The sequence below is a fragment of the Rhincodon typus genome, chromosome 3, assembly GCF_021869965.1.
Source record: "Rhincodon typus isolate 14 chromosome 3, sRhiTyp1.1, whole genome shotgun sequence".
In the NCBI taxonomy this organism is placed as follows: Eukaryota; Metazoa; Chordata; class Chondrichthyes; order Orectolobiformes; family Rhincodontidae; genus Rhincodon; species Rhincodon typus.
This window is the reverse complement of record NC_063334.1, coordinates 122,650,366-122,664,467: the sequence shown is the minus strand read 5'-3', so window position 1 is coordinate 122,664,467 and position 14,102 is coordinate 122,650,366. Positions and strand designations below refer to the sequence as shown.

Here is a 14,102-nt window from a genome sequence, read left to right as displayed (position 1 = left end):
AACACACCACTCCTGGTCTGTTTCACAGTGATGCTAACAGCTGTGTGCTTCTATCAGTGTCTATTGTGCATTCTGAAATATTACCTTTAACCCTCTACTCTTTTAATTTGCCAGTTCACTTTTTAGCCAGCCTTATTTAAATTTTACAGATAGTCTCAGACCCAATCTTCTCTCCCTCAAATCGAATGTAAGAACCAATCCCATTATAGTTGCTGCTACCTAGGAGCCCCCTTCACTATGAGATCATTCATTGATCCTGTCGCATTGTGTTTGGAAATAAGATGCTATTCCTTCATTGTTGGTCAAAAGCCTGGAACTCCCTCACGTACAGCAGTCTGGATGTAGCCCCTGCATATGGACTGAAGCAGTTCTGAAAGGCTGCTCATTACCTCCTACTCGAGGGCAATTAGGGACGGGCACTAAATGCTGTTCCAACCTGTGACTTCAACATCATCTGGATGAATAGGTTCAGGGTTAGGAATAAAAACAGTATCAGGAACAGGAACTATGAACCTGCACCCCAAGGTCTCTTTGTTCAGTAACACTCCCTAAGACCTTACCATCAAGTGTGTAAGTCCTACCCTGACTTGCCTTTTCAAAATGCAGTGCCTCACATTTATCTAAATTAAACTCCATCTGTCACTGAGCAGCCCATTGACCCATCTGATCAGGGTCCCGTTGTACTCTAATATAATCTTCTTTGCTGTGTATACCACCAATTTTGGTGTCATCCACAAACTTACTAACCACACCTCCTATATTCATATCTAAATCATTTATATAAAGGACAAGAAGCAGTGGACCCAGCACCGATCTCTGTGGCACACTGCTGATCACAGGCATCCGGTCTGAAAAGCAGCTCTCCACCACCACCCTGTGATTCCTTCCTTCAAGCCAACTTTGTATCCAATTGGCTAGCTCCCCCTGGATCCCATGTGATCTAACCTTACTAAGCAGCCCACCATGTGGAACCTTGTCAAATGCTTTGCCAAAGTCCATATAAACAACGCTCTACCTTCATTACTCTTTGTTGTCACCTCTTCAAAAAACTCAATCAAGTTAGTGAGACATGATTTCCCACACACAAAGCCATGCTGACTATCCCTAATCAGTCCTTGCCTTTCCAATGCTTTTAATCCTATCCCTCAGATTCCCCTCCAGCAACTTACTCACCATTGATGTTAGGTTCACTGGTCTATAGTTCCCTGGCTTTTCCTTACAGTCTTTCTTCAGTAATGGCACCACATTAACCAACCCCCAGTCTTTGGCACCTTACTCATGGCCGTCAATGATACAAATGTCTTAGGAAGGGGCCCAGCAATCTCTTCCCTAGCTTCCCACAGAGTTCTGGGACACCCTAATCAGGTCCCAGGGATTTATCTACCTTTATGCATCTGAAGACCTCCAGCACCTCCTCTTCTGTGACATGAACTCTTTTTCATGACATCACTATTTATTTCCCCAATTTCCCTAGCTTCCATGTCCTGCTCCACAGTAAATACTGATACAAAATAATTATTTAGTATCTCACCTATCTCCTGTGCATTCCACGTATAGACAGCCACATTGACCATTAAGGGGCCCTATTCGCTCCCGAGTTACTCTTTTGCCCTAATGTGCTTATAGAATGTCTTTGGATTTTCCTTAACTCTATTTACCAAACCTTTCTCATGTCCCCTTTTTGCCATCCGGATTTTCCTCTTGGGTGTACTCCTGATTTCCCAAACTTAGGCCATTTCTCCCTCTTGTGCTAATATCATCATTAACTAACAGAGACATCCTTCCACCTTTGTCTAGCTTCACATCCTTCCTGAAGATTCTTTACCCTTCAGAATTCAAGTCCCATCTATGTCCTCCTGTAGCCACGTCTCCATATAGTCCACCAGATTCTGCTTATTCATTTCCAGTTGCACTCTCAGTTCATTCATTTTGATTCGAGTGCTACGTGGACTCAGATACAGAACCTCTAGTTTTATCCTTTATTCTTTCTTTCTTTATTCTCTCTGTGCCTTCCTATCAGTCTATCATTTTCGCATTGTCTTTGACTTTAATTTCTCCCACGTCTTCCCAAATTTTATTCCTTGTCCACAATTTTTCATTTAAAATCCTCCTTGCTTCCTTAGTTATGCAGTTGGCAGGAACACCAGCCCCAGTGTGATTTAGGTGGAGACTGTTGTATCAGAACAGATCCCACTTTCCCCTGTGCTGGTGCCAGTGCCCCACGAACCAGAACCCACATCTACTTCACCCATCATTGAGCCAAGTTGCTCTAATCTGTTTTGTTCTATGTCAATTTGCACATGGCTCAGGTAATAATCCAGAGACGATGGCCTTTGTCATCCTGTTTATTAACTTGGCACCCAGTTTCTTAGACAGACTGAAAGGCAGAGCCTTTCTCTTTGTCGTGTCAATGTTGCTGGTATCTGCATGAAACACAACTGGATCCTTCCCCTGCTCCTGCAAGTTCTGGTCCAGACCTGAGGAGATGTCCCCAACCCTGTCAGTGGGCAGGTGACACATACTTCTCGGGTATAGCTGGCACACATCCATTGTACACACAGTATATATCCCTTTCATTCATTACCCAGTATACAGCCTGGTCAGTATACGCAAGATATGCACCCAAATACACACCATTTTCATTATATACACCCAGCCATTATATGCTCAGTATACTCCAGTACGTTATACTCCCAGTATACATTGTATTCACTATATCCCCGATTTACACCAGTTTACCATTCATCCACTATACAATCCCATTCATCCTACACCCAGTACACATCTCAGCATTGTACTCGCAAGGTACATCCCTTCATTACATGTTGTGAATAGATCCTCTTGTTATACACCCAGAATACAGCCCTTTCATTATTGACCCTGTTTATATACACCTGACATACACACCATTCATTATACAACTGATGTACATCCCATTGCTAACAGCCTCCATTTACAGCCCAGTTATTTTACAGCATGTACACACTTTGTCGATTATGCAGCCCATCAGTCATGATCCTATTTAATGGTGGAGCAGGCACGAGGGGCTGAATGGCCTACTTCTGTTGCTATTTCTTCTAGTCTCTCACTCCAATCGTTATACACCCATTCATTGTATACCAGATATACACCGAGTTCATTGTACACTTGATATATACCAACTTTATCGTACACTTCATAAGAACCTAAGAACTAGGAGCAGGAGTAGGCCATTCAGCCCCTTGAGCCTGCTCTGCCATTCTGTACAATCATGGCTGATCCCATCTCAGCTTCAACTTCACTTTCCTGCCCATTCTCCATCACCCTTCAAACTATCACGAATAAAAAACCTGTCTGTCTCCTCAAATTTACACAATATCTTCAGTGTCCACTGCACTAGTGAATTCCACAGATTCATGACCCTTTGAGAGAAGTAATTTCTCCTCATTTCTATTTTAAATCTGTTACCCCTTATCCTAAAACTGTGATCTTTTGTTCTAGATTGCCCTACATGAGGAAACATCCTCTCTATGTCTACTTTGTCAATCCCCTTCAGCATCTTTTTATACGTCAATTAGATAAATTGTAACAAGTACAGGCCTAAACTGATCAATGTTTCCTCACAAAACAAGCCTTTCATTCTCTGGAATTAATCTAATGAACCTTCTCTAATGTGGTTCCAATTAAATTACATGCTGTCTGATGTAGAGGCCAAAACTTCAGATGCAGTCTCACCAGCATATATTATACAATATACCGTGCCCCCCCAATATACAAACATTGTACACCCGATATATTCTTTCTTTTTGTGCCTGAAAGACATCTTTTTCATTATGTACTCAATCTAGATCCTGTTGTACATGCTCAATACCTATTTTATATTCAGTGTACACCAATATTCTTTATACACCCACTCTACACCCACTGCATGTAATGGAAGGTGCGTATATTAATCCTCAGAGTCCTGTTCTTTGCAAAAAGAAAGGAGGTGTTTCAACTCAGTAAAATAGGTGACAGCCGTTCACTGGTTAATTTTTGAGGACAATGCTTTTGCCGATCATTAAAATGTAAAAAAAAAAGCTTGGCAGTTAACTGTCAATCATCATTGGATGGCACATTCTCCATGACAATGCCCTAACTAATCAGCAGCCATTTCTCAACTGATCAGCACTCTCCTCTCACACTGTCTAAAGGTTGACTTTCTCCTTAAATAGGTTTTTTTTTGCCAAATTGACTTCTTGAGTGCAAGAAGTGGCTTTTTCTTCAGCAGTACATGAATCTAACGTTTGTAAGTGAGCGTAGGGCCATCCCATAGTGCTTTCTGAAATGTAGTCATTGTTGTGAAGTCGTGGAAGGAGTAAATTTCTAAGATGCCCACCAACAGATAAATAAATGACCAGATCACCTGCGTATATATTTAGGGGATTGGGAGTGAAGTTGGTGAAAATTAAACCAATTTCAGTGTATGCCTCAGAATGAGCTGACAAAGGTTTTCTGATTCTGTGCTTGCAGCCCCTGATCCCTGTCCTTTAAAACAGATGGGTGGAAAATGAGAGGTTGGTGAGCACAGGAGTGGAAAACCCTGAACACCTCCCCACCTAAAAGGATTCTTCCTGGGACAGAACTCGTGTCTCCAATGGAACAAGTTCTGGAGCCTGATCTTTCTCTTTTACCATCAGTTCACAGGTACTTTATGTAGTTATTATTCATTTAGTGCTGACAGCAAAACCTGGGCTATTCTAGGTCACACTGTCGGTGGGTCACATTGAAATGCAGTGGCTTGGCTGAGCTGATTTTTCCTGTTTTTCTGTTTTATTTCTATATTGGTGAGCAACTCCAGATAAATGCTATCTTTATTTTAAAATATCTTAGCTGCCAGCCTATTATTCGCTGGAGTATTAAGTCTGAATGCTATCTACCAACAGTGTGACACAGCCATTATGGCACAGAAAGAGATCAGTAGGTCCCACTTAGCCTCCCCCCGCCACCCCCACCCCCACCCCAACTCAATTCCTGTAGTTTTGCAGCTTATTTCCATTCAGATTTCCTTCTCAAATTCAGTTAAGAATGTCCAGTTATACCTCCCACCATGTAGGCAGTGAATTCCCAGACATTATTTTCAGCTGAGTTAAAGTATATTTCCAACTCATATCTTCCGATCAAAACTGCCAATCGTTGTTTCTTGACCCTGATGGGGAATTTCAGGACTTGCTTTCACTCCTGAGAATAATTGGATTCGAAAGATGGTCGCTCTGTATTTTCTCACTTTATTTTACAAACTGAAGACCGACACTCACTGAATTTCTCTCAAGTGGAGGTTTGTATTCATTCATCCAATAAGATTGCAGGAGAAAAGGACAAAAAGTACTTACATTTATATAGCACCTTTCATGGCTTTTCGGCTGACCAAGAACTTTTGAAATATCCTGACTGCAGTGAAGTAGGAAATATGGCAGCCAATTTGCACACAGCAAGCTCCAACAAACAGCAATGTGTGATGAAGATTGGATAGCTTTGTCCCAGTGGCAAATTGAAGTGTAAATATCGTTTGGAAACCAGGGAATGATTTCTGCTTTTCTTCAAAATTACATCCATGTGAGCAATCAGATTGGGTGTCAGCTTAACATCTCATCCATAAGGCAGCCTTCCTGACAGAGCAGTGCTGTAGCAGGAGTATCAGCTTTAAGTATTGTCAATACCCTCTGACACAGTAATTGCAGTGTAACTAGCTGAGCCAAGGCTGTTAGCAAGGCCTGGGCCCCGACTCTGTTGGCCCGGCCTATCGGCCTGGGCCCGACTCTGTTGGCCAGGCCTATCGGCCTGGGCCCGACTCTGTTGGCCGGGCCTATCGGCCTGGGCCCGACTCTGTTGGCCTGGGCCCCACTCTGTTGGCTCGGCCTATCAGCCTGGGCCCCAGTGTTTTGGTTTGAAATAAAGACCATGCAGATAATACAGGAGTCCTCTTTGAGGGCACCTTGCTTTCAAACTGTAGTCACTGAAGGTAATGGTTCCACTTGGGGGAGACAGCCAGGGAGAGGTCTGCAGCACCACAGGAAGTGAGGTGGGGGCGTTGGCGCAGGGAGTGGCTGGAGGGCAGGTCAAGAAAGCAATAGCCACAGGAGGTTTGATAGTCAGGGGAACAGATAGGTATTTCTGTGGTTGCTGACTCCAGGATGGTGTGTTGCCCCTTGGGGCCAGTGTCACGGATGTCAATGAAGGGCATTTAAGGGGCAGGAGTTTGGAGGAAGCTGAGGAGATTGGTCATCCAAAGGTCAGGGTCCATATTGCTGCTAATGATATGGGTAGAAAGTGGGGTGAGATCCTCAAGGCTGATTGGGGATAAATATTACATTGAAACATAAAAACATAGAAGATAGGACCAGAAGGAGGCCATTTGGCCCTTCAAGCCTGCTCCGCCCATCGTCCAACTCAATAGCCTAATCCTGCTTTCTGCCCATGGACTGGAAGGATTCAGGGATGGCAATCTCTGGATAGTTCCCAGTGCCATGAGCTAATGAGTACTGGAATGGGAGGATGGAGTGGATTCCTACCTGAAGAGGAGGCAGTGCTTTGAATTTCCACAACACTGGGACCAGTTCTGGAGGAGACGGGGCCAGTATAAAACATAGGGAATTGCAAACCGTCGGAATCAGGGCTGCTAACATCTTAAGGGATGGGAGGCTGAGTGTAGGTTCAAAAGGAAAAGTAATGCTGGAAAAGGAACGAAAAATGAAATGCTTTCCTCAGTGGTTTTAATACACATCGAGACTTGGGTGTAGCAAGCTGGTACTACAAAGTTTGAAAATGATACAAAATTCACATGTGATGCGTCCTGATCAGGGTAGCTATAAGCTGTAGAATATCACAGACAAGGTGGTGGAAGCATAGCACATGGAGTTTAAGTGGAGAAATGTAACATTGATGCATTCTGGGAGGAAGAGACGTAAAAAGAGCTCCCTATAAATAGCTGAAGAGTACCAAGGAGGAGAGAAATGTGACCATGTTCAAAATCTTCGAGGCAAGAGAGTCAATAGATACAATGTTTGCAAAAGAGTTTTTTTATGTACATTTATTTACAGGATGTGGGTGTCGCTGCCTGGCCAGTAGATACTGTCCATCCCTAATTACCCTGGAGAAGTTAGTAGACCTCTGCAGTCAATGGGGTGTAGGTCACCCAAAGGACTGTTAGGGAGTGAGTCCTTGGTCCAAAACCTTCATCAATGCTTCATCAATGACCTTCCCTCCATTATAAGGTCAGAAATGGGGATGTGCAATCATCGGCGAACAATGTTCAGCACCATTCGCGTCTCCTCAAATACCAAAGCAGTCCATGTTCAAATGCAAAAAGATCTGGACAATATCCAGGCTTGAGCTGAAAAGTAGCAAGTAACATTCACATCACACAAATGACAGGCAATGACCATCTCCGATTACAGATAATCTAATCGCCGCCCATTGACATTCAATGATGTTTACTTCAATTGGACTCACCACATAAACACACAAACACAGGAGCAGGTCAGAGGCAAGGGATATTGCAACAAGTAACTCACTTCCTGAATCCCCAAAGTCTGTCCATCATCTACAAGGCACAAGTCAAGAGCATGATGGAATACTGCTCATTTGCCTGGATGGTGCAGCTCCAAGAATGCTCAAGAAGCTTAACACCATTCAGGATGAAGCAGCCCACTTGACTGGCTCCACATTCATAAACATCCACTCCCTCCACCACTGACACTCAGTAGCAGCAGTGTTTACTATCTACAAGATGCACTCCATAAATTCACCAAAGATCCTCAGACAGTACCTTGCAAACCTACGACCACTTCCATCTAGAAGGATAAGGGCAGCAGATACATGGGAATATCACAACGTTCCAGTTCCCCTCCAAGCCATTCACCATCCTGACATGGAAATATATTGCCATTCCTTCAGTTCATTGGGCGAATATCTTGGAATTCTCTCCCTGGCAGCATTGTCGATCTATCTACAGCACCTAGATTACAGTGATTCAAGAAGGCAGCTCACCACCAAGTTCTTCAAGGGCAACTAGAGATGGACAATAAATAATGGCCCAGCTAGTTACCCCCACAATCCATGACTTAATAAAAGAATGTTCCAGGAATTTGAGCTCCTCTGATGCTGCCCTGGCCTGCCGTGTTCCTCCAGCTCCACACTGTGTTACTCTGACTCCAGCATCAGCAGTTCTTACTATCTCTGGAAATCATGTTCTGGGTCTTGATAACTAACTGATTCAACTACAAATGGAGTATTGGGGAAAATTCCAGGCACCATATTTCAGGAAAAATACAAATACCATGGAGAGTGTAGGAAGGAAGTTTATGTGGACTTTTGTCGAGAAGAGGAGAGGAGAGCTTATGAGGAGAAGTAAAGTGACAACTTTAGTGAAAGTGGACTCAGAGATGCTTTCAAGATGATGAGAGATTTTAATTTAGTAAAGAAGGAGAAACTATTCCCTTTGACGAATGACGTCAAGAATTTAAAATAATCTGAGGAAGATCTAGAAGAGAGATGAGGAAGACCTTTCTCCATTAGAGAGTTAGTGGCTACACCTGATAAGCTGATTCGATAAATCATTTTAAAAGGGAGTTGCGTAGGTCCTTGAGGATGTGGAACTTAAACAGTCACCAATAAAGGGGCAGCTTGAGTACAGCTCAGGCACAACGAGTGAAATGGCCCCACTTCCCCAACAGAGAAGGCTACTCAGCGCATTGTGTCTGTGCTAGCCCTCTGCAGGAGTGACTCCATCACTGCAGTCCCATTCCTCCACAACAATTTGAGTTTTGTTTTTCTCTTCAGGTGCTTCTGTAACTCCATTTTTTGGAATTTACGGTTGAATCTTCTTCCACCACACTCCTGGGCAGTCAGATTTTAACCACTGCCCTTGTAACCTGGGTTTTCACAGCTCACCTTCTGTTCTTTTGCCAACAATTTTTAATCAGTGTCTTCTGATTATGATGGGGACAGTTTCTCTCTCTTTCCTCTATTAGTTGTTTCATGTGAAGACCGGGACTCATTCACTTTGTTTGAAACAGTGAGCATTTTCAACGTGATGAAGCTAAACTCTTGTTCAGATCGTTCCAGACAAAGTCATGGATGTCAGGGTGGCTCAGTGATTAGCACTGCTACCTCACAGCGCCAGGGACAGTCTGGGTGACTGTCTGTGTGGAGTTTGCACATTCTCCCTGTGTCTGTGTGGGTTTCCTTCGGTTGCTCTGGTTTCCTCCCACAGTCCAAAGATGTGCAACTTACGGGGATTGGCCATGTTCAATTACCCATTGTGTTAAGGGATTTGGAGGTGCATTAGCAGTGGGAAGTGCAAGGATAGGGTCTGCTCTTTGGACAAGTCGGTGCAGACTCGATGGGTTGAATGGCCTGTTTTCACATTGTATGGATTCTATTCTATGGATAAATTGGTTTGTTCAGTATGAAGGCTTGTACTTTCCACATTTGTTTCATTAGAAGATCTGTAGTGAGTTAATTTAACTTGTATTCTTTTGTTATTTTATGATTATTTAACAGAACAAAAGCAATAAAAAGCTAAAAGCCATGCAGTCAAACATTGAGCATTGTTTTCCTTTGGGATTGTATAAATCAGAGTCCATTCGCCAATCAGTCAGCATCCTATTTCTCACCCAGTAGGAGTTATTGTTCCCCTTGTGATGTGGTATTCTTGCATCTCTCCTGATGAGAGCAGGGTGAAACATTTTGGTGCAACGTCTTTTTATTTCCAGCAATACTCAAGTTCTATATTACCAAGTGACAGCTTACAGTTTATATAATAAAAATGTTTAACTGTAGAGGGATGGACACATTGGAATGCATGAACATAACATGTATGATCACTAGTAGGCCATTCAGCCCATTGAGTCTGCTCCACCATTCAATAAGATTATAGCTGATCTGATCGTCCTCAACTCCACTTTACCGCCTTTTCCCCATAACCCTTCCTGATTAAAACTCTGTCTCAGCGTTCAATATACTTAACGACCCAGCCTCGACAGCCCTTGATAGTAAAGAATTCCACAGATTCACTCCCCTCTGAGAAAATAAATTCCTCCTCATCTCTGTCTTAAATCTGCGATCCCTTATTCCCTTATGCCCTCTCGTCCCAGACTCTCCCACAAGGGGAAACAACCTTTCCACATCTACCCTGTCAAATCCCCTAAGAATCTTGCATGTTTCAATAAGGTCACCTCTCCTTGTTCTACATTCCAATGAGTACAGGCCCAATCTTCTCAACCCCACCTCATAAGACAGTCTCTTCCATACCTGGTAGCACTTAGTGAGCCTTCCTTGGACTGCTTTCAGTAAATCTTTTTTTAGATAAGGGGCCCAAACCCGTGGTCTGCCTTGTATAATTTTAGCAAAACCTCCCTACTTGATACTCCATTCTCTTTGAAATAAAGGCCAACATTCTATTTACCCCCCCATTCACAAATCCCTAAATTCCATAGTTTCTGCGGCCTTCCTCCATTTAAATAATGTTCAGCTCCTCTATTCTTCCTGCCAAAGTGCACAACCTCACATTTCCCCACATTATATTCCATCGACTAAGCTTTAGCCCACTCACTGAGTCTGTCCAATCTCTCTAGAGATTATTTGTGTCATCCTCACCATTTGCATTCCCACCTCCCTTTGTATCCCCCAGAAGCCTGGCTACACTACATTCACTTTCCTCATCAAAGTCATTAATACATTTTGTAAATAATTGTGGTCCCAGACTGATCCCTGTAGCAGTCCGCTAGTTGACATCCTGAAAATTCCCTCCTTACCCCAACTCTCAGTTTTCCATTAGTTGGCCATTCCTCTCTCCATACCAATATATTACTTTCAACACAATGGGCTGTTATCTCATTAAGTCACCTCATGTGTGGTACCTTTACAAATGCCTTTTGAAAACCCAAATATATGATATCCACTGCTTCCCCTGTATCTATCCTGCTTGTTACCTTCTCAATGAATTCAAGTAAATGTGTCAGGTATGATTTCCCATTCACTAAGCCATGCTGACTTAGCTTGATTATATTTGCATTTCTTAATGGTCTGCTTTTTAATTGACTAATATTTTCCTCGTAACGGATATTAAGCTAACTGGCCTATAGTTATCATTTTGTCTCCTTCCCTTTTCTAAATAAAGGTGCTGCATTGGCAGTTTTCCAGTCCTCTGGGACTTCCCAGAATCAAATGGCTCCTGGATAATTACTACCAGTGCTTCCTTCTCAACCTCTCCCCTTGCCTAAGGTGTGGTCCCCTTCAGGTTAAAATACCACCGGTGTGGGAAGACAATGGTGACCCATTACCAATGCATCCAATATCTCAGGAGCTACCTCCTTTAATATCCGAGGATGCATCCCATATTAAAATCCTCTTCACAGCTTGGATATGTAAAGGGTGCTTCCTATTGTGGGAGATTCTTGGGGTTGCTGTTTAAAAATAAGGGATCGCCCATTTTAAGACCCGAGGCGAAGAGAATTTTTTTTCTTACAGAAGTGTTTGGAACACTTTCTGGAAAGAGAGTAGAAGCTGACGTATTTTCAACATTTCTGAGGCGGAGGTGGACTGATTCTTAATTAGCAGAAGGGTTGTCGGGGAAGGGGCGGGAATATGGAGTCATCAGTTCAGTCATGGGTCTTGTCAAATGTGGGAGTAGACTCAAGGGACTGAATGGCCTACATACTTTTTCTCTCATGCAGAAGGTGGTGCTTATATGGAATGAGCTGCCAGAGGAAGTGGTGGAGGCTGATACAATTACAACATTTAAAAGGCATCAGGATGGATATATGAATAGGAAGAGTTTAGAGGGATATGGGCCAAATGCTGGCAAGTGGGACTAGATTTATTTGGGATATCTGGTCAGCATGGACGAGTTTCCGTGCTGTACATCTCTAGACACTCTACGCTGATCATCTGTATGTTTGTTTGCTCTAATGCACTATGCAGTCTTCAATAGGAAGGAAAAATTTGGGAGAGGTGTAGTGGTGAGTGTGGGCAGAGAAGGGGAAGGAGGAAGATGTTCAAACAAATACCCCAGATATTACTGAGTAGTTTTATTGAGTCTATGCATTGATTTCTGTGTAAAATCCATGCCGTTTTAATATTTACACATTCACATTAATAACTAAGTGACAAGTACATATGTGTGTTATATATATATATATATGAGAAACAGAGAGACTAATGCTGGTGGATTTTCGCTGGTTTTTCTTGTTTTATTAGTGCGATGTTATCAGGGTAGATTTTGACTGAGTGTGACAAAGTCCACGCACTAACTTTTGAATCTTGCGCGCTGTTTAAATAGATGGATTCACACAGCCAAGATCTACCCTCTTGTCGAGAGAAACCCCAGCTGAGCGCAATAATATTCAGCCTGCTCTTTCCGTCTCTCTGCAGGTTCTTGCTTCTGGGTCGCGGTTCTGGATGGCAATGTCGTGGGCATCGTGGCAGCCAGGGGCAATGAAGAGGACAACATGGTGGAGCTTCGCCGGATGTCGGTGGATTTTGAGCAGCGGGGGAAGGGCATTGCCAAGGCCCTGGGCCGCAAGGTGCTGGAGTTTGCGATGCTCAACAACTATTCGGCCGTGGTGCTGGGGACCACCGCTGTCAAGCCGGCCGCTCACAAGCTGTACGAGTCGCTGGGCTTCAGATATGTGGGCATCACCGAACATTACGTGCTCCCGGGAATGAGCCACTCCTTCTTGGAGAAGATGTTTTTCCAGCTCCGTTATCACCGCTACCGTCTCCTTGTCCGTGAAGAATAAACATTTCCCTGCTCACCTCTCCACCAGCCCTCACCCCATCCTGCTTGACAAATTGGACACCCGACGCTTTGTAACAGCTCGGTTTTATTTCTTTTCCCCAACCCCCTCGATGTGTCCCAAGAGTCCCACCAGCCCCTGATGGTGTTGGTACTCCCCGGGCTGTCATTATGCAGCATGCATGGCTGGGTCCATGTTCCCTTTGGTTAGACCTTCACCAATACCATCAGTCTCTCTCTCAGACACACACACACACTCACACAGGCAGCTGCAGGATTGGGGACGATTTTCCGAGGGAGGGGCTCGGAGCTGAAACGGATGCGGTTGGTATGCGCTTGCATTTCATGTCCTGTGAGTGATGCTCATTTAATCAACGCTCTGCCCCCTTCCACCCTCCCCCGTCAAACTTCTCCCACCTCTATACCCACGCTGCCCCCCACCCCCCACACCAAAGAGCCCACCGCCCCTTCGGTGCCAGCATTACTCTGCCAGGCCTCCAAGATCGGAGATGACTTGTGTGTGTTTGAAAAGGAAATGCAGCAAGCTCACCCCTTGCTGCTGAGAGAGGCAAGGGCTGAAAATGGCAAGATGCTCAATCCTGAAGTCACCTCCTGGCCTGATCTTTATGCATCCGGACTCCAACATGCAAGTTAACAAAAAAAAATTAACCCTTGGATGTGCTGCAACTGCTGAATACAACAAAACGAAAGCCAAGTGCATCCAATACCATTGACTGTTATGCCCATTGTCTTCAGCATTTGGTCAATTTGGACATTCTTGACCCACCTTGCATATTGTGAAATAATCATTTAGTTCTTCACCTCCCCCCCCTACCCCCCCACCTTCTCCTGGGTGACAGTGAGTAAACCATTCGCATGCAAACTGGACTATCTATGCTGTTGGCAGGTTTTGTTTTGTTCCTGTTTTTATTTTTAATTTGCGCTTGAGCTGAATGATGTCATTGGAGTAGGAGGGAGGTTGCGGTTTCTCAGAAAATGCATCTCCCTCCCCATCCCCCACAAACTCCCTCTTACCTCGACCCCCCCCACCCCCATCGCCACCACCAACCCCCCATCCCCCCACCCCAACCATATCAATGGCACATGCAGAGTCCAAAAATGGCAAACAGGGAACAAGGAGAATGGCTCTTTCAAACAATAAAAAAGATTACATACAATCGCAAGACAAAATCCATAAGCAAAAAAAAACAAAAATATCATTATTAGTAATTAATAATAGTCGTGATTGGTCTCTGCTGCCTTGCTTAGTGTTGCTATGGTAGTTGCTTTAATGACATCAACCTTGTGACTGGTAGAATGCAGAAGCAATGCAATTGGCATGTGT

At 43.9% G+C, this 14,102-nt stretch overlaps 1 protein-coding gene across 1 annotated transcript in view; it reads left to right on the top strand.

The window, feature by feature from the left end:
* The window catches only part of nat8l (N-acetyltransferase 8-like), a 63,063-nt gene extending 50,302 nt beyond the window's left edge, over window positions 1–12,761 (top strand). The window contains exon 3 of the mRNA XM_048595258.1: window positions 12,394–12,761. Within this exon, the coding sequence (XP_048451215.1) occupies window positions 12,394–12,761 (368 nt within the window). The remainder of the gene's footprint in view (window positions 1–12,393) is intronic.
* The last annotated feature ends 1,341 nt before the right edge of the window (window positions 12,762–14,102 follow it).